The 24926-nt window shown below is 47.5% G+C and overlaps 1 protein-coding gene across 1 annotated transcript in view; it reads right to left on the bottom strand.

Annotated features, from left to right (window-relative positions):
• Positions 1–534: 534 nt before the first annotated feature.
• rab38a (RAB38a, member RAS oncogene family) overlaps positions 535–24926 on the bottom strand; it is a 106871-nt gene continuing 82479 nt past the window's right edge. Inside the window, exon 3 of the mRNA XM_085998805.1 lies at positions 535–2734. Coding sequence (XP_085854931.1) covers positions 2579–2734 — 156 coding nt within the window. The 3' untranslated portion in view covers positions 535–2578. The remainder of the gene's footprint in view (positions 2735–24926) is intronic.

The following is a 24926-nucleotide window of genomic DNA, read 5'->3' as shown; positions in this document are numbered from 1 at the left end:
GACTATGGGGGCTGCACTCTGAGCTTTTTCCCTGGGTCTCTCCATTGTCCTTTCCAGCAGAATTGATGTACAGGTCTCTCCAGGCCGAGATTCAAGGCTGCAATGATCAGGGTGTGGACGGAGAGCAAGATCGACCCTCCCCTTTAAGAACTGGCCGGCGCCAGTGTGTCTGTGTTCCATTGCTGACTGACATCACCTGCGCTGCGCCCGCGCTCTGAGGTAGCGCCTCGCTCCTCGGCATTAGCGCCTTAAGACAGGTGTGTAGCGCCTGGTTTAGCGCTCCAATCACCTCCAGGGGCGATAGAAGCCAAGTTTGCAGTCGGAGGCGATAATTAGTGCCAGGCACTAAACTTTGCGCCCAGCCGATAATTGTGCCCCAAACAGGGTGATACCAAATTTCTCCCCCCTAGGGTATTCTTTTTACAGATATTCCAGGGTAAAGGTCCAAGTACAGCATTATCCTGGTGCATTCCTATATTGGAGAAAGTAAAGTATATCTCTATAAATTTAACAATGAAGAGAGTCACGATCAGGTTTTCTTTTAGAGGCAAAGAAGTTTCCTGTTTATTTTTGAATGTATTTAACAACAACAATGTGCATTTACATTGGGCCTTTAATGTAGAAAAGCCGAGCCAAAGAAGGAGATATTTACGAAGGGTGATCAAAAACCTTGTTAAAGTGGTGGCTTTTAAGGAGGGTATTAAATGAGAGGGAGGTGGAGCGATGCAGGGGTTTAGGAAAGAAAGAGTGTGGGGCCTCGGCTGCCAATGATGGAATGAAAGGAGAGGAATGCACATAAGGCTGGAGTCAGAGGACTAGATGGTTTATGGAGGGTCGTAGCATTGGAGAAGGTTACAGAGATAGGGAGGGGTGAGGGCATGGAGAGATTAGAATTTTAAATTTGAGATGCTGGGGACTGACTGGGAGTCAATGTACGTCAGTGAGGGATGATGGGTGAATTAAGCAGAGTGCAACAGGCTTCCTCATTTGGCTCAGCAAGAAAGAAAGAAACAAAGAGTTTGCTCTTATGTATTGCCTTTCACATCTTCAGGAAGTCCCATAGTGCTTCACAGTCAATGGATTACTTTTGAAGTGTACTCATCTTATGTAGACAAATGTGGCAGCAAATGTAAATACAGCAAGGTCTCACAACAACAACAACGGGGAATGATCAGTTACCTTTTTATTGGTGGTGTTAGTTAAGGGATAAATGTTGGCCAGGATAGATCCTCTGCTCTGCTTCAAATAATGTCATGGGATCTTTTATATCCATCTCAAAAGGAAGGTGGGCTTCAGTTTAACATCTCATCCAAAAGATGGTACCTGTGACAATATAGTACCCCTTTGAACTGTCAGCTACATTAGATGCTCCGAGGTGAGAATATTACAACTGAGCCAAGCTGATACTAAGCAGCCATATAATGCAGGAAGTCCCAGGTTTGATCCCTGGTCTGTGCTGAATGAACTAATCTCAGTCAGGAAGGTGGTAAACGTGTGACAATTGACCTCAATGCTGCTGAGTTAAAGGCAAGGAAAAATCACTCAAGATTACGACTCCCAATTACAAATAATCCCCGTGATGGAAACTGACTTCTGGGAACATTGGCTGGAGACAGGATTGGGTTTATCTGATATCATGCCTCCACCCCCAACCTTGCCAAAGCTCACACATAGCTAATTGCCACTTAGGAGAGATATATTGAGGGTGATTGGGGCCTGTGGAGTTAACACTTTCAGGAGAGGAGAAAGGGGGGTGGGGTGGGGGTAAACAAACTGGCAATGATATCAGTAGTGGGAATCAGCTTGAATGAGTTAATGAATCAGAGAGCATGAAGGAGCTAAATTAGCATATAGTTATTAACCCAGAGAGTTTTAGCAACTATTTCAACCATGCACACAGTTCATTGCACCTCCCTCAAAGCATCATGCTCAATATCACCTTCCAGTCCTTCCCCCAGAGATGGCATCAGTGTTCATGGTTTAAATGAAAGTGTTTTTAAAAAACAGAATGACAAAAAGGGCAGAGTTATCAAAAATAGTTTGGCAAACACTGAAGAATCATGAAGTGCTGTCAGAACATATGACTGTATTGTGAAAAGGTGACTGCCTTACTACTGCTGACAGATGAAAATGACACCTGAAGGGTGAAATTCAGCTTTAGCGGGGGCACAAAATGGGCAGTGGCAGGTCGGCTGATGGTACACACCCTGCCTGATTTTCCTTTCCATTGAAACAGCCAATCTGCTAGCGTCCATTTTGCACCCCTGTCAGTTGAATTTTACTCCCTTGTTTTTTTTGTTTCCCAAACATAAAGACGGTGTCTTCATTAAAGTTAGTCGTTACTGTGACACTTGTCTTTTCATGTCAGAAACCTTCCTTTTGTTTCTTACTGCTGTGAAGCACCTTGGGATGTTTTTCTATGTTGAACACGCTACATAAATGCAAGTTGTTGTTATTGAAATGGAAATTTTATTCACATTTCTTCAGATTCCAGTTAACAACATTCCTGCTGTAAATGCCAATATTGCAACTTAGTATGGAAGTTGTAACAGGACTGTAGTTACAGCAAGATTCCGACCTAGGACTTAAAACAAGATGAGCAGCTGCCGTTGCTTCTGAAGGAATTGAGTGTAGGGGTGACAATATCAGACTCAACAGCCTGTGCAAGATCATTCTCACTAGCGATGATGTGTTTCACCAAACATCGAGCTGCTTCATCAATGTTGACATTTTCCTGCGGAAGAAAAAAAAAGTTAAACATCCATCTGTTCACATAAGAAAAATATATACAAGTACACGTGACTGGACTGTGAAATAAATGGCATCATTGCACTTGTGCAGTGGATCATATCCATGAAATAATTTTAAAAGTTTATAATATTACAGCTAGGATTAATTTCACCAACCCATCCCATAGGAATGTATCTGCCTTTTTAACCCCACCTGTAATGCTGAGTTATCTCAGCAGGCATCATCTTGTTGCTCAGGCTGCTGATAACAGGTCTCATTTTCCTTTGCTTAAATGCCCTGTATATGTTAGTTTGGCGGGTATTGGGAGAAGGAAAAGGGACAGAGGAACCAAGATGTGTGCAAAACTGGTGGTGGGATTTAACTAGTGAGAATGGCACAGAAGTGATGCCACAATACCCTCTGGGTCATTTTGCTCCATTTATGCTGAGCGCTGGAAAGCCCGTATAAACTGGCTGGTAGAAATTCCTCTTCGGTGGCAGCGCAAAACGGGTGATATTGCGTCGGCCGCATGTTATACGCACCGCCCAATATTCAATTCCACTGACTTCAAAGAGCAGCAGATGTAATATCATTCATTTAGCCTTTTGTGTTTAAAGGGGCAACCAGCAACTATCAGTTTTGCTGTACTTATCTCTGTATCTGTTAAATAGCTTGATACGCTTATCAATTATTCCATAAAAGGCGATGAATTAGGATAGTAATGAAAAGGTTTTTATTAACTAAAGAACAGAGCATGCCTCTCGTGGGCGACTGGTCCCAAGAAGGAAGTGGGCTGCCGAGCATCCACCTTTATACCAGGTCACGTAGGCGGAGCCAGCTGAGGCATGCATTGGTACACAGTGAGTAGCAAGAGGTAACAATGTGCCAATAACGATAACAGTAGTGAACCACAGTGAACAACAATGAAAACAATAACAGTGGTTTACCACATTCACCCCTTGTTTAAAATTGAGTGCAGCGGGGTGAAGTGTGCTAAAAGTTCGTGTAGGTAAGTCTATCAGGAGGCCTTGTATGCCGTCCTGATCGTCGTAGCAGCGGCAGCGGTGCTGCAGTATCCAACGTCGAATCTGGTGTCTGAGTGGTCAACGAAGTGTCCTGGGGCTCCGGCATGCCGTCTACAGGGGTTGGGTTGGGAGAAGTGGTGGGGAATAACGGTGGTGATTCAGGGGCGCCCGAGGGTGCGAGGTCTCGTATGGAGACCGTGTCCTCCCGCCCGTCTGGGTATGCCACATAGGCATACTGGGGGTTGGCGTGTAGGAGGTTCACCCTCTCGACCAGGGGGTCCATTTTATGGGTCCTCACATGCCTCCGCAGTAGGACGGGCCCAGGAGAAGTCAGCCATGTCGGTAGCGAGGTTCCCGATGTGGACTTCCTGGGGAAAACGAACATTTGCTCATGAGGGGTGGCATTAGTGGCAGTACAAAGCAGTGACCGGATGGAGTGGAGCGCCGCAGGGAGGACCTCCTGCCAGCGAGAGGTCGGAAGGCCCTTAGATTTTAAGGCTAAGAGGACGGCCTTCCAAACCGTCGCGTTCTCTCTTTCCACCTGGCCGTTCCCCTGGGGGTTGTAGCTGGTGGTCCTGCTCGTAGCAATACCTCTCGCGAGCAGGTACTGCCGAAGTTCGTCGCTCATGAAAGAGGAGCCCCGGTTGCTATGTATATAGCTAGGGAACCCGAACAAGGCGAAGAGGTCATTCAGGCATTTGATGACCGTGGTACTGGTCATGTCTGGGCAAGGGATGGCAAAGGGAAAACGGGAGTACTCATCAACTATGTTGAGGAAGTACACGTTGCAGTCAGAGGAAGGGAGAGGCCCCTTAAAGTCGATGCTCAAGCGCTCGAAGGGGCGGGTAGCCTTGATCAGGCGTGCTCTGTCTGGCCTATAAAAATGCGGTTTGCATTCGGCACAGGTTTGGCAGTTCCTGGTCATAATCCTGACCTCCTCGATGGAGTAGGGCAGGTTGCGGGCCTTAATGAAGTGGCAGAATCTGGTGACCCTGGGGTGGCAGAGGTCATTGTGGAGGGTCCGCAGTCTATCAACCTGCGCGTTGGCGCATGTACCTCGTGATAGAGCATCTGGGGGCTCATTGAGTTTCCCGGGCCGGTACAAGATATCGTAATTGTAGGTGGAGAGTTCAATTCTCCACCTCAAGATCTTGTCGTTCTTGATTTTGCCCCTCTGCTTATTATTGAACATAAAAGCAACAGAACGCTGGTCAGTGAGAAGGGTAAATCGTTTTCCGGCCAGGTAATGCCTCCAGTGCCGCACCGCTTCCACAATAGCCTGGGCCTCCTTTTCGACAGAGGAGTGTCGAATCTCGGGGCCCTGGAGGGTCCTTGAGAAAAAGGCCACGGGTCTCCCCGCCTGGTTAAGGGTTGCAGCTAGGGCGAAGTCGGATGCATCGCTCTCCACTTGGAAAGGGATGGACTCATCCACTGCATGCATTGTGGCCTTCGCAATATCACTCTTGATAAGAGTGAAGGCTGCACCCGCCTCTGATGTCAGGGGGAAGGAGATGGACTTGATGAGGGGTCTGGCTTTGTCTGCATAGTTGGGCACCCACTGAGCGTAGTAAGAGAAAAGCTCCAGGCATCTCTTCAGTGCTTTTTGGCAGTGGGGGAGGGGGAGCTCCATAAGGGGGCGCATTCTGTCGGGGTCGGGCCCAATGACTCCATTCTCCACTACGCAGCCGAGGATGGCAAGGCGCTTGGTGCGAAACATACATTTCTCCTTATTGTATGTTAGATTCAGCCGCTGGGCCGTACGGAGGAATTTCGCTAGATTAACGTCATGGTCCTGCTGGTCGTGGCCGCAGATGGTGACGTTATCCAGATAGGGAAAGGTGGCCTGCAGCGCGTTCTGGTCGACCATCCGGTCCATCTCCCTTTGGAAGACCGAAACCCCGTTGGTGACGCCGAAAGGAACCCTAAGGAAGTGGTAGAGGCGGCCGTTTGCCTCGAAGGCAGCATACTGGCAGTCCTCATGGCGGATAGGGAGTTGGTGGTATGCTGACTTAAGGTCAATGGTGGAGAATACCCTGTATTGCGCAATCTGATTGACCATATCAGATATGTGGGGAAGGGGGTATGCGTCCAGCTGGGTGTACCGGTTTATGGTTTGGCTGTAGTCAATGACCAGGCGGCGTTTATTGGCGGTTTTAACGACTACAACCTGGGCTCGCCAGGGGCTGGTGCTCCCTTCGATAATGCCCTCCTTCAGGAGCCGCTCCACCTCAGCGCTAATAAAAGCTCTGTCCCCGGCGCTGTACCGCCTGCCCTTGGTAGCGATGGGTTTACAGTCGCGGGTGAGGTTAGCGAACAGGGGAGGGGGGGGGACTTTGAGTGTGGAAAGACTGCAAGTGGTGCGCGGCGGGTGATTTAAAAACTGTTGGTTGCAGACTGTGAGTGGGGGGAGGGGTCCACCGTATGCCAATGTGACACTTTTGAGGTGGCACTGAAAATCCAACCCTAGCAGAACGGCAGCGCAAAGACGGGGCAGGACAAGAAGTTTAACATTTTTATATTCGGTGCCCCTAACCGAAAGGGTCACCACGCAGTAGCCGCCGACGTCCGTTGAATGGGACTTGGACGCCATAGAAATCCGATGGCGCGTTGGCAGGACCGTGAGGGAGTGGCTATGCACCGTGTCGGGGTGAATAAAACTCTCCGTGCTCCCGCTGTCAAACAGGCAAGTAGTGGCGCGGCCGTTTACCGTAATGTCCATCATGGACCTGGACAGATGATGAGGGAGAGCTTGATCAAGCGTAACGGAGGCCAGTGTATGGCTGAGTGAGCCGATATGGTTGTCAGACGAGATGGTGGTCGAGTCCGGAGACAAAATGGATCTTGAGTGCGGCGGGCAAAATGGCGGCGGCCATGATTCTGATCCCCACGCGGCCGGAGGTGCACAAAATGGCGGAGAAGATGGCTGCCCCCACGGTTCACACGCGGCGCTGCTGGCGTTCGCGGGTTTCCCTCTGCAGGCGTTGGCGTAATGGCCTTTCTTCCTGCAGCCAGAGCAGGTAGCGGTCTTCGCCGGGCAGCGCGCTCTAGGGTGTTTTAACTGGCCACAGAAGTAGCATTTTTGGGCCTGGTTACGGGACATCGTTGCAGTAGTTGGTACCGGGGGCGGCGGTCCCAGTTGATTTCGGGACATTGCTGCAGTAGTTGGTACCGGGGGCGGCGGTCCCATGTCCCAAGGTCGCGATGGCCATGGCGCGGCACCGTTACGTGAGTATGCTTCGAGGTTTCGGTGGGCCGCATCTAGTGAGAGCGCGAGGGCTACGGCCGTCTTCAGGTCGAGCTCCTTGCTTTCGAGCAGTCTCTGCCGGGAGTAGTCAGACTGGAGGCACTTAACGAAGGCATCACAGATAAGTCCCTCCGCGTGCGCCGCAGCCGTTACCGCCTTACAGTCGCAGTCCCTGCAGAGTGTCTGTAACGCCCGTAAAAATGTCTCTACCGATTCCCCCGGTTGCTGCCTGCGGGATCCCAGGAGGTGTCTGGCGTAAATCGTATTCACTGGGCGCTTGTATTGCCCTTTTAGCAGGTCGAGAGCCGCCGTGTACGTAGTAGCGTCCCGGATGAGTGTATATACTTGAGGGCTCACCTGGGCGGTCAGAACTTTTAATTTGTTCTCCTCCGATGTCACGGCGGAGGCTTCTAAGAAGGATTCAAAGCAGCTCAGCCAGTGTTCGAAATTGGTAGCTGAACCCGCCGCTTGAGGGTCGAGGTCCAGGCATGCTGGTCTGAGGGCTCGCAACAACGCCTGCTGTTGTTGCTGTTGTTGCTGCTCAGGTCCCGACATTTTAATTTTAGTTAATAAAATTGATACACTTATCAATTATTCCATAAAAGGCGATGAATTAGGATAGTAATGAAAAGGTTTTTATTAACTAAAGAACAGAGCATGCCTCTCGTGGGCGACTGGTCCCAAGAAGGAAGTGGGCTGCCGAGCAGCCACCTTTATACCAGGTCATGTAGGCGGAGCCAGCTGAGGCATGCGTTGGTACACAGTGAGTAGCAAGAGGTAACAATGTGCCAATAACGATAACAGTAGTGAACCACAGTGAACAACAGTGAAAACAATAACAGTGGTTTACCACATAGCTGAAAAAATGTCCTAGTGCAAGTTGGGCTGTACTATTTAGGACAAGAAGATTTTGAGGCCTGCTCTGGGAAGCCTCTGTCCAAGAAAACACCTTTCCCAAACTACAATTGGTGTCACCTTTCATACTCCCACTGTACTGTGGAGCTTGGGGGAAGAGGATGATAATGAAGAAGAACTGTTGGATTCCAGGGACATGAGGCAAAATCACAAGAGGGAAGCAGCTATCTGCTGTTACTGAATAGGCTTGCACCACAAATATCTGGATCTTACAGAGGCTTAGAAGGCTCCGATTCACCAGGGAGACAGTGACAGGGTTGTGTGATGCTGCAGGAGGTGGTCCAACTGTACTCCAGAGCACACACGGTGCTGTCAGTTACAGTGAAGATGACAACAACAACATGCATTTATATTGTGCTGTTACTGTAGAAAAACATCGCAAGGCGCTGCATGGAAGTTTAATCAAAGAATGATGGACACTGAGCCAAAGAAGGAGGGGTGACTAAAATCTTGGTCAAAGATTCTAAAGAGAGGAGAGAAGAGGGAGGCGGAGGGGGAGAGAGATAGAGAGGAAATTCCAGATTATAGGGTCTAGATGGCTGAAGGCATGGCTGGCGATGGTGGGGCGAGGGGAATGAGTCATGCACAAGAGGCCAGGGTCAGAGGAACGCAGAGTTCTTGAAGGGTTGTAGGTCTGGAGAAGGTTACAGAGTTAGGGAAGGTGGAGATTATAAAGGGATTTAAGTACGAGGATGAGAATTTAAAATTTGAGGCGTTCAGGGACCGGGAGCCTGTGTCGGTCAGTTCGCATAGCGGTGATGGACGAGTGGAACTTGGCGCAGCTTATGGAGACAGGAGCATGGGAGGTTGGCCAGGAGAGCATTGTAATACTCAAGCCTGGAGGTGAAAATGGCATGGAAATGGATTTTAGCAACAAGCAGGCTGAGGCAGGGACAAAGACGGACGATGTTATGGAGGTGGAATTATGTGGTCTTTGTGATGGGGAGGGTATGGGTTGTAAGCTCAGCTCAGAATCAAATAGGAAGCTGAGGTTGTGAACAGTCTCCTTCAGCTTGAGACAGTGACTGAGTTGGGGGATGGCAAGAGTGGCCAGGGTAGAGAGTTTGTGGTGGGGGCTGAAGACAATGGCTTCTGTCTTCCCAACCTTCAACTGTAGGAAACTCTGGCTCATCCAGGACTCAATGTCAGAAAAGCAGCTGACAACACAGAGGTGGCGTAGAAGTAGAGTTGGGTGCATGTGCATGTGAAACCTAACCCCATATCTTCAGATGTTGCCGCTAAAGGACAGCATGTAGATGTGGAACAAGACGGGGGGTGAGGATCGATCTTTAGGCTGTCTGTAACTTTTTTGCCTCCGGCTCTTTCCGAAGGGCCGGGGAACATCAGTAACATCAGTCAGTCTGCAGTTCATTGCTGCATAAACCAGTTGACTAATTCACTGTTTGACAGTGAAAGCAATTACACACTTTCCCCATGGTGGCAGGAAATCCAGGTGGCATTGATGGAGGAGTCTGGGACATTGGCTGAAAGGTATAATTCTGTGAGTATGACTATGTCCTGTCCCACCAACAAGACAGACCCACCGGGGTGGCGGCACGGGGTATACAGTCAGGAAGGAGTGGCCCTGGGAGTCCACAACATTGACTCAGGACCCCGTGAAGTTTCAAGGCGTCAGGTCAAAATTGGGCAAGGAAACCTCCTGCTCATTACCACTTACCACACTCCCTCAGCTGTACTCCATGTTGAACACCACTTGGAAGGTGCACTGAGTTTAGCAAGGGCACAGAATGTACTCTGGGTGGGGAACTTCAATGTCCATCACCAAGAGTGGCTCAGTAGCACCACTACTGACCGAGCTGGCTGAGTTCTGAAGGACGTAGCTGCCAGTCTGGGCCTGCGACAGGTGGTGAGAGAACCAACATGAGGGAAAAGCCCACTTGACCTCGTCCTCACCAATCTACCTGTCACAGATGCATCTGTGCATGACCATATTGGCAGCAGTGACCACTGCACAGTCATTGTGGAGCCGAAGTCCCCTCTTTACACTGAAGACACCTTCCACACCGTGCTAAATGGGATTGATTCAGAACAGATCCAGCAGCTCAAAACTGGGCATCCATGAGGTGCTGTGGGCCATCAGCAGCAGCAGAATTGTATTCCACCACAATCGGTAACCGCATGGCCCAGCATATCCCTCACTCTACCATTACCATCAAGCCAGGGGACCAAGACTGGTTCAATAAGGAGTGTAGAAGAGCATGCCAGGAGCAGCACCAGCTGTACCTAAAAATGAGGTGCCAACCTGGTGAAGCTGCAACACAGGCCTACATGCATGCTAAACAATGAAAGCAGCATACTATAAACATGGCTAAGTGATCCCACAACCAACGGATCAGATCAAAGCTCTGCAGTCCTGCAACATCCAGTCGTGAATGGTGGTGGACAATTAAACAACTAATGGAAGGAGGAGGCTCCGTGAACATCCCCATCCTCAATGATGGCAGAGCCCAGCACGTGAGTGCAAAAGACAAGGCTTTAGTGTTTGCAACCATTTTCAGCCAGAAGTACCGAGTGGATGATCCATCTCAGCCTCCTCCTGAGGCCTCCACCATTACAGAAGCCAGTCTTCAGCCAATTCGATTAATTCCACGTGATATCAAGAAAAGCTATGGTCCCTGACAACATCCCGGCTGTAGTGCTGATGACTTGTGCTCCAGAACAAGCTGCGCCTCTAGCCAAGCTGTTCCAGTACAGCTACAACACTGGCATCCACCCGACAAAGTGGAAAATTGCCCAGGTATGCCCTGTCCACAAAAGCAGGACAAATCCAATCCAGCCAATTACCGCCCCATAAGTCTACTCTTACTTAAAGTGATAGAAGGTGTCGTCGACAGTGCTATCAAGCGACACTCACTCACCAATAACCTGCACACCGATGCTCAATTTGGGTTCCGCCAAGACCACTCGGCTCCTGACCTCATTACAGCCTTGGTCCAAATATGGACAAAGGAGCTGAATTCCAGAGGTGAGGTGAGAGTGAGTGCCCTTGACATCAAGACAGCATTTGACCGAGTGTGGCATCAAGGAGCCCTAGTATGTGAATGAAAAGTGAATATTTTGCAGCATTAAACCCAGGTCCTCTGCATAGTACTGCTGCAATTCACAGAATCTGTCACCTCCTGCAAGCTCTCTGCCCCAGCATTTTGCTGGCCCAGAAATCATCTTGTGGGAATACCACATCCCTCCTGGAAAGTACTTGCTGCAGCAAAATTTCTATAGACTTGTCTTCAAATCAGGGTGCCCTGCTGCTAGCTGGCTTACTGCCTGCCACAGTCTTCAGCCGTTCTGCCTGTTTATACAGCCTCCATTAAAAAAATAACATTCTCATTTTAAGCTGCTGCAGGCAGTGAAGGGATCCCTGGCCCACACTGGGTGAGTGCCAAATCTAAAGTGATAATCCTGCACGACCCTTGCCCATGTCACTTAAATAAGATGGAATGGGAAATACAGTTGAGTTCAATGCTGCTGAAATTGTGTTCCTGTGAAAAGCAGACCGTCTGACTTACGCTAGAGCAAATGGGGGTGGGGGTGGGGGTTGGGGGGAGGGGCGGGGAAACTGGGGCCAACTTGTCAAGCAGTAGACCTTCTATATTTGATGATAAATAATGGACAATGGGACCCAGAGGAAAATAGTCAGTAAAATATTTAAAACTTACTTTTGAAATAAAAAGTGATGTAGAACAGAATAGGTTAAATTGGAAAGAAATTACTGTAAAAGGTAAATGCAAATGAAAGTAATAAAATCGGTGAGAAAGAGGGATGGGGGAATGTATGTCAAGAGAAGCAGGACTGCAATGTTTAAAATTATAAATTATATTTAAAATAATGTTTTAACTGATTATTTTTGTTGTATTTGGTTAATATTACAGTTATAATGTAACAGGCAAGTAGCTTGCCAATGTTCACACCTGATGAATGGCTGCAGGTGCCGTGGAATTGTACCCAGCAAGAGTCAACATCTTCAGGATAGGAGGGGGAGAAATGGAAGAAAAACTGGCAAAAAAACCCAAGTTGTTTATGTGGTTTAATAATACACAAGACCCCCCTGCACGATACAGTCTCTTTCAACCACACAGATGGAGCGGTATAAGGAGGGCATAGGCCTAATTTTTCTACTAATGACGATGATAAAGCTCTTCCAGCAGTAAATTAAACCAACATCAAAGTATACTTTTATATCACTGACCTGACATAAGGAATCACTGACACCAGCCACTAAATACTGTACAATCAGGACTAGATCAAAGTAACTGCCTCCCATCTGCTTATTTCCATTTTCAAGATATTTTAGCTACTGCTCCAAAAAGGAGAAAAGTATTTTAAAATAAAGTTTTAGCTTGTTTAAGGCTTGCTTGTCATACTGGGTGAAGTTCTCAAATGATCTGCATGGGAGATGGCATTGCTCCGTTGACGATTGAGGATGCCATCCTTGGATACAGAACATAGCCTTTATGTCATTTTCTTGTGTGTAATATTGTAGAATTGTAATATGTACTTTAAAAAAATTTGTTTATGGGATCTGGGCATCGCTGGCAAGGCCAGCATTTATTGCCCATCCCTAGTTGCCCTTGAGAAGGTGGTGGTGAGCCGCCTTCTTGAACCACTGCAGTCCGTGTGGTGAAGGTACTCCCACAGTGCTGTTAGGGAGGGAGTTCCAGGATTTTGAACCAGCAACGATGAAGATCGGCGATATACTTCTAAGTCAGGATGGTGTGTGACTTGGAGGGGAACTTGGAGGTGGTGGTGTTCCCATAGGCCTGCTGCCCTTGTCCTTCTAGGTGGAAGAGGTCACGGGTTTGGGAGGTGCTGCTGAAGAAGCATTGGCGAGTTGCTGCAGTGTATCTTGTAGATGTTACACACTGCAGCCACAGTACGCCGGTGGTGCAGGGAGTGAATGTTTAAGGTGGTGGATGGGGTGCCAATCAATTGGGCTGCTTTGTCCTGGATGGTGTTGAGCTTCTTGAGTGTTGTTACAGCTGCACTCATCCAGGCAAGTGGAGAGTATTCCATCACACTCCTTACTTGTGCCTTGTAGATGGTGGAAAGGCTTTGGGGAATCAGAAGGTGAGACACTCGCCACAGAATACCTAGCCTCTGACCTGCTCTTGCTGCCACAGTATTTATGTGGCTGGTCCAGTTAAGTTTCTGGCTAATGGTGAGGCCCAGGATGTTGATAGTGGGGCATTCGGCAATGGTAGTGCCATTGAATGTCAAGGGGAGCTGATTAGACTCTCGCTTGTTGGAGATAGTCATTGTCTGGCACTTCTGTGGCACGAATGTTACCTGCCACTTATCAGCCCAAGCCTGAACGTCGTCCAGGTCTTGTTGCATGAGGGCATGGACTGCTTCATTATCTGAGGAGTTGTGAATGGCGCTGAACACTGTGCAGTCATCAGCGAACATCCCCATTTCTGACCTTATGTTGGAGGGAAGGTCATTGATGAAGCAGCTGAAGATGTTTGGGCCTAAGTCACTCGCCTGAGGAACTCCTGCAGCGATGTCCTGGGGCTGTGATGATTGAACTTCAACCACCACAACCATCTTCCTTTGTGCTAGGTATGACACCAGCCAGTGGAGTGTTTTCCCCCTGATTCCCATTGACTTCAGTTTTACTAGGGCTCCTTGATGCTAGACTCGGTCAAATGCTGCCTTGATGTCAAGGGCAGTCACTCTCACCTCACCTCTGGAATTAAGCTCCTTTGTCCATGTTTGGACCAAGGCTGTAATGAGGTCGGGAGCTGAGTGGTCTTGGCGGAACCCAAATTGGGCATCAGTGAACAGGTTATTGGTGAATGCCGTTTGATAGCACTGTCGCTGACACCTTCCATCACTTTGTTCATGATTGAGAGTAGACTGATGGGGCGGTAATTGGCCGGGTTGGATTTGTCCTGCTTTTTGTGGACAGGACATACCTGGGCAGTTTTCCACATTGTCGGATAGATGCCAGTGTTGTAGTTGTACTGGAATAGCTTGGCTAGAGGCGCGGCTAGTTCTGGAGCACAAGTCTTCAGTACGACAGCTGGGATGTTGTCGGGGCCCATAGCCTTTGCTATATGCAGTGCGCTCAGCCGTTTCTTGATATCACGTGGAGTGAATTGAATTGGCTGAAGACTGGCTTCTGTGATGGTGGGGACCTCGGGAATAGGCCGATATGTATCATCCACTCGGCACTTCTGGCTGAAGTTGGTTGCAAACGCTACAGCCTTGTCTTTTGCACTCACATGCTGGGCTCCACCATCATTGAGGATGGGGATATTCATGGAGCCTCCTCCTCCCGTTAGTTGTTTAATGGTCTACCACCATTCACGGCTGGATGTGATTTCAGTCAATGTGTTTGAGCAAACTCCGCTCTGTTGCTCGAGATGGAGTAGAGTCACAGTATTGTGTCTGACCTTTTATTTTGCTTTCTAAACTCCTTTTCTCTCATAAAAAACTTGTATATTAGCATTGTGCCAAAATGCACCTTACATCTCCCCGATGTGTCTCCAAGTAACAGAAGCCATCACTGCAATGCCCAATTCAATCTGAGCCTATGGGATTAGACTTCAAACTGTCAAAAACCTGCTGCAATCTAAGTACAGCACATCGTCTCGCCGTCCGGCAGGAATCCTGTGGACTAAATGGCACTAGCATTCTTTGCTAAAGCTATAGGATAAATGATGTGCTATTGCTTCTGGTATACCTGAATCCACAGAGCAGCATTGTGGGTTTTGTATTGCTGGCCTCTGTGAGGCTTCTCGATATCGGGTAAAATTTGTGACCAGAAAATTACATTTTTAACAACTATGTTGTGCCTGTACTGTTGTTTCTCCCACTCCCACTAGTGCCCTGAAATCCACCAGTTCTCTACAATGTCCATCCCGCAATACAAATGGGATGGATGCCAAAGCAGTGGCAGCATCAGAATATTGTAGAACTGTCAGAGGTAGAAGAGGCTCTAATATAACCAGAGTATTAAAGCGGATATAGCAAAGATGACCATACATCCCTGAAATTGTGGAGTACATGAGATATGCAAGATGCACTGCCTCAACCTATTTACAAGAGATCAAAAGATCACTGCCATCTTAACGAAGACAGCATGGGCACCCAACAGCAAATACATACAGATTCACAGTGTGCATTTCCTAGACTGAAGAAAGCGAGCAGAGTAGAACCATTCATCAGTGTAAAGTTTCCATCTCACATGATAATTTTTTCACGTTACTGACAAATTCTGCATGCACTTGGGATGTCATTTTAAAGTAACTTTAAAATGTAATTAAAATAGCAGCAGAAGCAGGGAGGCATTGGAATGCTGCATTTACATTACAGCACCAGTACTGGCAGCAGCCCTGACTTTGGACACTTGTTAGTGCCCCTGCAGACGTGGGGTACAGTTTCTCCCTGTGCACCCAGAGGTACATCACTGCCAACAGCAACTGTAAACTGTATCATCGCTAATACTGGATATCAACAGGTTCGATCCATGGGCAGAAAATAAGGCACAGTTGTTCTTGTGTTGCTACTAGTGCTTGCAGTTAGCTCTACAATGGAAAAGTACAAGATCACTAGCAGCTAAGACAAACAGTACATCTTTTACAGTCTCAGTTAATAACACCTTGCCTCTGAGTCAGAAGCTTGTGGGTTCAAGTCCCACTTGAGCAGAAAAATCTAGGCGGATACTCCAGTGCAGCCCTGAAGGAGGGTTGCACTGTCAGAGGTACCGTCTTTTGGATGAGATGTTAAACCAAGACCCCGTCTGCTCTCTCAGATGGGCGTAAAAGATCCCATGGCACTAATTTGAAGAAGAGCAGGGGGAGTTATCCCTGGTGTTCTGGCCAATATTTATCTCTCAATCAGTATCACTAAAACAGATTATCTGGGCATTATCACATTGCTGTTTGTGGGATCTTGCTGTGTGCAAATTGGCTGCTGTGTTTCCTACATTACAACAGTGACTATACTTCAAAAAGTACTTCATTGCCTGTAAAGCATTTTGGGCTGTCCGGTGGTCGTGAAGGTGCTATATAAATGCAAGTTTTTCTTTCTTTGACTTGAACCAATGGTGTATGATCTAAATCGGCTAAAATAGCTCATCCTCAAGTTGTGTTAGATACCCTATTAAAAGATTACAAGACACTATAACAGTTTTACAGGTGTTTGAAATAAACCTACTGGGATCCACCAGGACAAACACTTGTCTGCTAGATCTCATAAGACCCTTTATACTGTAAATGACAGATGAAGAATAAAGGGCTAATTTAATTATATTTTGCATAATATTCATCTCTTCTGGAACTGATGACAGCACCTGTAATGAAATGTCGATACTCAATACTAATGATACCATCAGAATTCCACACACCTTCACTGCAGTGGCTCTGGAATCAAAGTCACCTTGAGAATTGTGCTGAAGCATTTGATTGCAAAATATGAATTATTATTTATAATTTACTGAAGAAAAAAGCTACTGATGAATTTGAAAGGCAAATGGCATCATTTAGTGCTACAATCATTTCCAAAGTTTTGCTCTTTTTATGAAAAAGTTAAAATAAATCAGTCACATCTGAAGAATGAAGGAATGCAAATTTGGATTTTTCGCATTATTTTCCTTATTCCCATTCACAAAATTCTACTGGTGTGACACCAGGGTAGTGGCAATACCAGCGCAATGTTACAAACGCAAACACCAACAAACTTTCAATCCCACTTTCCAATCACCTTCATAAACACATCAAACTTTGTCAAATGACAGTATTAAAGTATTCAAAAATTAATACAAGAATCTCATCTAATCCTCTATTAATTTTCCATTGTGAAACAGCTGCCCTGTGTATCCTGACTGTAGGGCTTACCCCATTTTCACACTCATTTTTTGAATGTAATATTTAGCACTTCTATCTATAGCACTGAAGATACAATAGAGAAAAAATTAGTTTCACACAAAATGGGCAGAGCGCTGGCTCCATGCGCCTGGTCGCGTGGGCGAGAGGCACAAGCCATATTGGTATTCATGCCTCATTTGATTAAAAATGGTGGCCAGCTCACCTAATGGGGTGGAGCAGGAAATTGGGCTTCCGTGAACCTGGAAATCTCCCTCTTCCCGTTGACTGCATGGTCTAGAATTTTCTCGAAATGAGTTACACCACTGTTTCCCCTTGCCTGGAAAGATAGTTACATGTAGATTTCCTGGGTCTGCTCATTTGCATTAACATTGATGCAGTCATTGGTGTAAAACCTGTGCAAAACAGAATTAACTACCTGGAAACGTCTGTGCAGCCTTTAAGAAGACAGTTGGTCGTGCACTCTTCACCAGCTGGCAGGTATGAGGAACAGTCCCTGGCTCTTTCACTTCACTCTCTAATAACTTCACTGCACGTCTTAGCAATACTTTTATTACACGTGTACAGAATTCTGACTACACAGACACCATCTGGACTCAGAGGGCATCAGGACATGGCACCAAGCCAAAGAAGAGCACAAAACTTTGTTGATTCAAATCTCCAAGGCCTTCTCGCGGAAACTGAAGGCAGGAGGCACAGACTCTTGGATGTGGGTATCACCAAGCCACCCAGAAATGAAGCTCATGCTGCCTGGAGGGTGGTGGTACTGGCACTGAGTGCCAACTGCTTCACCTCCAGGATGGCAGAAGAGTGCATCAGAAAGTTGAACAACCTCATTAGGGCTGCCAAGCTAACACACTGGACACTCTCTCCTATTCTTCCTTGACCACCCTGGGCACTCGCACAGTCTTCACCCTCTTAAAGCAACACTTTCACACCAACCCTTTACACTGCTCTCTGGTTAAAGGCGGCTCTAACTCAGCATCTTGCACTCTGGATATCCAGCTCCCCTCACAGCAATTACATACATGCACAACACTAAAAACCATTCTTCCACTTTAACAGCCTCCTTCCCAACATTTCTTACCTCACCTCTCCCATGCCACTTGGCAATCACTCACCAACTGGCAGCCCTACCTTCAGTCACTCTACCTTCTTTCAGGAAAACCTGGCACACAATGCTTTGCAAAGGCACCACCCGACCTTTAAAACACTCATCCCCTTCAGGGACGAGGTCATGCAGCTTGTAGGAACCCACTCGGCTCTTGCCACGAGAGCAGTGGCATCTTGCCAGCGCCAGGTTAGTAACTGAGCACCTACACTGTCGGCCAGTCATCCCTGTGGAGCATCACACAGACATGAGCTTCCGCCCCCTGCTCTGTCCCTTTAATCCCAAAGGGGTGATGCTCATCCATTCTATCCTCCTATCCTGCATATCAACCAAAGGAATATAGAAACATAGAAGATACGAGCAGGAGTAGGCCATTCGGCCCCTCGAGCCTGCTCTGCCATTCAATGAGATCATGGCTGATCATCCAAATTCAGTACCCTGTTCCTCCCTTCTCTCCATATCCCTTGATCCCTTTAGCCTTAAGAAATATATCCAACTCCTTCTTGAATATATTTAATGAATTGGCCTCTACTGCCTTCTCTGACAGAGAATTCCACAGGTTCACCACTCTCTGGGTGAAGAAATTCCTCCTCATCTCTGTCCTAAATGGCTTACCCCTTATCCTTAGACTGTGACCCCTGGTTCTGGACTCCCCGACCATCGGGAACATCCTTCCAGCATCTAGTCTGTCTAGTCCTGTTAGAATTTTATAAATTTCGAAGAGATCCCCTCTCATTCTTCTAAACTCCAGCGAGTACAAGCCCAAACGACCCAATCTCTCCTCATACGTCATTCCTGCCATCCCAGGTATCAGCCTGGTGAATCTTCGCTGCACTCCTTCCATGGCAAGAACATCCTTCCTCAGATAAGGGGACCAAAACTGCACACAATACTCAAGATGTGGCCTCACCAAGGCCCTGTACAACTGCAGCAAGACATCCTTGTTCTTGTACTCAAACCCTCTCGCTACGAAGGCCAACAAACCATTTGCCTTCTTAACCGCCTGCTGCACCAGCATGCTTACTTTCAGCGACTGCTGCACAAGGACACCCAGGTCTCGTTGCACTTCCCCTTCTCCCAATCTATTGCCATTTAGATAATAATCTGCCTTCCTGTTTTTGACACCAAAGTGGATAACCTCGCATTTATCCACGTTATATTGCATCTGCCATGCTTCTGCCCAATCACCCAACCTGTCCAAATCATACTGGAGTTTCTCGGCATCCTCCTCACAGCACACACGCCCACCCAGCTTTGTGTCGTCTGCAAACTTGGAGATATTACATTTAGTTCCCTCGTCCAGATCATTAATATATATTGTGAATAGCTGGGGTCCAAGGACCGATCCCTGCGGTACAACACTAGTCACTGCCTGCCACTCGGAAAAAGAGGCATTTATTCCAACTCTTTGCTTTCTGTCTGCCAACCAGTTCTCTATCCAAGTCAATAACTTGCCCCAATCCCATGTGCCTGAATTTTACACGCTAATTTCTTATGCGGGACCTTATCGAAAGCCTTTTGAAAATCCAAATACACCACATCCACTGGTTCTCCCTTATCTATTTTACCAGTTACATCCTCAAAAAATTCCAGTAGATTAGTCAAGCACGATTTACCTTTAGTAAAGCCATGTTGACTTTTTCCGATCCGGTCACTTTTTTCCAAGTGCTCTGCTATTACATCCTTTATAATGGACTCTAGCATTTTCCCCACTACCGATGTCAGGCTTACCGGTCTGTAATTCCCCGTTTTCTCTCTATCACCCTTTTTGAACAGTGGGGTAACATTAGCTACCCGCCAATCCATGAGTACTGTTCCAGAGTCTGTCGAATTTTGGAGGATGACCAGCAATGCATCTACTATTTCTAGGGCCACTTCCTTAAGTACCCTAGGATGTAGATTATCAGGCCCTGGGGATTTATCGGCCCTCAATCCCATCAATTTCCCTAACACCATTTCCCTACAAATACTGATTTCTATCAGTTCCTCCCTTTCATTAGACCCTATGTTCCCAGACATCTTTGGGAGGTTATTTGTGTCCTCCTTTGTGAAGACAGAACCAAAGTATGTATTTAATTGGTCTGCCATTTCTTTGTTCCCCATTATAAATTCCCCTGATTCTGACTGCAAGGGACCTACGCTTGACTTCACCAATCTTTTTCTTTTCACATATCTATAAAAGCTTTTACAGTCAGTTTTTATGTTCCCTGCAAGCTTACTCTCATACTCTATTTTCCCCCTCTTAATTAATCCCTTTATCCTCCTTTGTTGGATCCTAAACTGCTCCCAATCCTCAGGTTTGCTGCTTTTTCTGGCCAATTTATATGTCCTCTCCTTGGATCTTATGCTATCCCTAATTTCCCTTGTTAGCCATGGTTGAGTCACCTTTTTTGTTTTATTTTTATGCCAAACTGGGATGAACAAATTCTGTAGTTCATCCATGCGATCTTTGAATGTTTGCCATTGCCCATCCACTGTCAACCCTTTGAGTGACATTCCCCAATCAATCCTACCCAACTCGCACCTCATACCATCGTAGTCTCCTTTATTTAAATTCAGGGCCCTAGTCTCTGAGTCAACTATTTCACTCTCCATCTTAATGAAGAATTCTATCATATTATGATCGCTCGGACCCAAGGGGCCTCGCACAACAAGATTGGGGGTGGGGGGGGGAAGGGGTACAGGGGAAGGAAGATGGTTATGATGAGAAGCAGCAGTAGAAGTAAAAGCTGGGTACATTTATTTCTACCTCATCACATATAGCGATTATAATGAGGAAGAGGAGACGAGGTCCAGCCCACTCACCAATTGCAGCTGCTTCATCCTGCCCTCTCTTCGTCTGTGCATCTCCCTCTAACTTACCACCTGTGGCACTTCCTTCTTCTCTCTTCAACACCAGCTCAGAGACTTTCATCCGGGTGATCGGCTAATGTTAGTGATAATCTGGCACCAGATGATTCATGGAGCATGAGGGACACGGAGAAGTGGGGAGTCTGTGAGGAAGTGCCACCCTCCCAGTGGAGGGCGAGGAGAAGGCTGCCTTTGGAGTCAATAGCCAGAATGAGCGGGCACTCGCATTCGCCACTCTGGCTGACTTCCCACAGGTACAGGGTGCAATCAATTGCACACACGTGGCAATGTGAGCACCACCACAGCAACCAGGAGTTTTTAATCAACCGCAAGGGATTTTATTCCATCAATGCACATCTGGTGGGCAACCACAAGAAGGTGGTCATGCAGGTGTGCGCCAGATTCCCTGGGAGCCACTATGATGCTTTCATACTGTGGCAGTTCAACATTCCAGACCTTTACATTGCAGGAAGCAGATTAAGGGCTGGCTCGTAGGAGACAAGGGATACCCCTTTAAATTTGGCTTATGATACCTGTGAGGAACTCCAACAATGAGGAGCAGGAGCACTACAACAAGAGCTACATGATCACCAGGTGTGTCATAGTGCAAGCCATCAGAATGTTGAAAATGCACTTCAGGTGCCTGGATAGGTTTGGAAGCACGCTTCAGTACTCACCAGCCAGGATATCCAGAATGACAGTGATGTGCTGTGTCCTGCACAACATTGCACAGAAGAGAAGATTGCATGTGGAGGAGGATGAAGGCACTCATCAGGCATCTTCGGATGAGGAGAACATTGAGGAGGAGGATGACTATGAAGATGGGGCACCTATTGCCAGACCAGCCATGTACATTATTGCTCAGGTTGCCTGGGATGCCCTAATAGCTCAAATGTTCAGTTAGTGGTGACTCACAGGAAAACATCACAAATGAATTCCAGCCCGCTCCCACCACCAGCACCAACCCTCATGCCCCCTCCCTTTGCAATAAACTGTCTTTCAACCAGACATCCACCCAATGGGCCCCGTCAAAACATTTTGTCAAACACCCATGTGCATACCCTTGGTGAATTACAATAGCTTTCTCGTATGCTTCCTACCACTTCTACGTGGTGCATCCTGTGTAGCTTGATTGCTGAGATGCTTTTAGCCTATGCCCTCTGGGTTTCAGAGCCCCTGAGGGCCTCGCTAAAGACTGCTCCACTTGCACCTGTGCAGGTACAGACTCGGCCATTGGGAGACGAGGCAGCATGTCGGGTACTGGCTGGGGAGGGGGGCAATGGGTGAGAAGTGGAAGTGCTTTGAATGACGTTCCCACTTCCATGTCCCCTTTCGCCATCATCTCTCTTCTGTGACAGCGCCACATCACTCCTACCACTCTGCTGCAGACCAGCTTGGTGAAGATCAGTGACATGTTGTAAGGTCACGGTTAAAGTATCGGTCAACCTATTTAAGGTGGCAGGCATGTTGGCATCCAAAGTCTGCATGGCCGTGGTCATAGTCTGCATTGACTTCTTCAAGAGCCGTGCTTGAAGGTCCACGTAGGCGGCCACTCTCTCCAGGGCAGACATTCCCGCAATTACCTGGGCCACCAGTCCACTAGTGATCATGTTGGACTCCTCCATCCTTTCCGTTATTGTGGAGAGTGTGCATGGCACATCTGTCAGTACCTGGCTAAGTTGATGATGCATCTCTAGCATTCTCCTTCGCAATGATATCCCCCGGGATTCAGCATCTATGTCTAGCTAAGCATAGAGCTTGGAGAGGATTCCGTGCCACACAACCCACCCCGCCACCCCGCCGCCCCCCCCCCCCCCACCCCCGGCGTGGACTCTCCTCAGCTGTCCCTGCCACCAGTGTCTGCTCATATTCACTTGTGAATTGTGAATCACCAGGTGAAAACCCAACTAACTGTCTAACTAGTCCCACCGACGTGCGAGTATTTGCGCTGGTGCTTGGCTGTATGCCCTGTGACAGTGCAACCTCAGATGGAATTAGATCCTTTGAGGAATCGTCCTCCTGCATGTCAAGCAGCACTTGCTGTATGCGTGAAGGTCCTGGAAGACAAAAGAAAGGGATATGAATCAGTCGTGACAAAGTAACAATCTTGACATACTCAGTCTTCTCATAGTTCAATCATTGATGAAATAAAGTTAGCATGTGTGTCAGAGATATTTGTAATTCTGTCACCAGTCAGCTGCAAGTTCCCAGTCTCTCCATCTCTGATTGAGAGGGACGCAGATGTGCCACTTATCTCCAAGGGCATCCTTCTCTGCAACTGTGATCTGGACTATTTGTGGTGGGCCACCTCCAGTCCTCTCCCTCTCCCTTGCGTTCTGCGCTCTCTCCTCCTACAAGGGGTGAAAAAATAGACCTGTGAATGAACGAAGGTCACAAATTCACCCGATGGATGCAGTGTATTCGGTGAGGGTGACTATGAGACAGATGCATCACATTGCATGAGTGCAATGGTGGATGGATAAATGGGGAAATTAAGTGCATGGAAAGTAAGGCTGGGTGCTGCTGAAGGTTGAGTGGGTGTGAGGAGTGATGTGATGAAGTTGGCAAGACAGAGTGAAAGTGGGACGGCCTTAAACTACCGGTTGTTGGTGAATCAGCAAATGTATTCACTTTCCCTGACCTGGTTAGGTCATTAAATCATTTCCTGGACTACATCTAAGACCAGGGCACAATGCTCCTGCTGCTCAACTCCTCCGCCAGCACCAACCACGCCTTCTTGGTGAGAGCAGCAGGTTTCTACCTTCCATTGATAGAGAATATGTCCCTCCTGCTCCTGACTGCACCCAACAGGGATGCCCCATTAGGTCTGGGTTCTGCTCTTGCTTTCTGTGCATCCATCCTAAACACCTCCTGACTCCTCCAAGTTTCATTTCTACATTGTCTCTTTAAATAGAGTTTAGATCATGTCATGCAGGTGCGCATCATACCTGTTAAATCCGTGAATCTTGATGTATGCTGTCCTTCAAGAAATAGACAGAGACTGCAGAGGAACAATCAACAGGTGTTTACTGGATGAGGGTTACTCTAAAACTAACAGTACAGATCCCTACTCAGGATTTACATACAGGTGTGGTCACTGCCGGTACTACAGTATACAGGAACTGTAAAAAGTAGTTCTCCCCTTAAAGGTACATACACTACAATTCCTCCCCTTTTAGATTAACAGCACCATAACATTCATTTAACAATTAACACTTTTAACATGCAACATTAACTGAAAATAGTCCATTTATAAATTCAGTCTTTGGGGCGGCTTCCTGATCCTTTCTGGATAGCACCTTTCCTGAGTGTCTTGCTCTTGGTGCGGAGGCGATTCTGGCCCCCTGTCGTCGGTTGGTTCATCAGCTTCCGATGCTACTGTTTCTGGGGTAGATGCTACCTGTATATCGGGTTCATCACCGGGTACGCGAGACATGGGGTGGACTCGTTCCTGTGACTCTAGGATCTGGTCGACATGGCATCTCACAATGTTCTCCCCAACATCCACTGTATACATTAGTGGCCCCTGCCGTGTGCATATCGTTCCTGGTTGCCATTTCTCTGTTCGGTAGTCGCGGGCCAAGACTGGTTGCCCTACATTGAAGCTCCTTGTCGGCTTCTCATTGATGTGCTGGAATTGTTTATTCTCAACATCTCTTCGCACATTTGGTCTGAGCAAATCCAGACGAGATCTCAACCTTCGGTTAAAGAACATCATGGCCGGGGTCTGGTTGGTGACTGTATGTGTCGCATTTCTGTAGGCTAACAGGAAATTGTCCACCTTATGCTGCAGTGGAATGTCGTCATCGCACATGGCCCTTACGGCCTTTTTAAAGGTTTGTACGAACCTCTCAGCCAATCCATTTGTGGCTGGATGATACGGGGCAGATGTGTAATGCCTTACCCCATTCCTTTTCATAAATTTCCGAAACTCTTCAGACACAAACTGTGGTCTGTTATCAGAGCAAATCTGCTCTGGCAAGCCGTTCCTGGCAAATATGGTCCGTAGGACTGCAATCGTTTTCTCCGTGGTGGTGGAGGACATTTTGATCACCTCAGGCCATTTCGAGTGCGCATCCACGGCTATTAAAAACATTGAGTCCATAAATGGACCAGCAAAATCAATATGCACCCGTTGCCATGGAGAGGAGGGCCACTCCCGTGGGTGTAGAGGGGCATGTGGTGGTGCATTTTGGACCTTCTGG

The sequence above is a fragment of the Somniosus microcephalus genome, chromosome 10, assembly GCF_052327205.1.
Source record: "Somniosus microcephalus isolate GS21.2 chromosome 10, FLI_Smic_1.0, whole genome shotgun sequence".
NCBI classification, from domain to species: Eukaryota; Metazoa; Chordata; class Chondrichthyes; order Squaliformes; family Somniosidae; genus Somniosus; species Somniosus microcephalus.
Note: the sequence above shows the minus strand (reverse complement) of the source record. Positions and strands in the feature narration are given on the sequence as shown.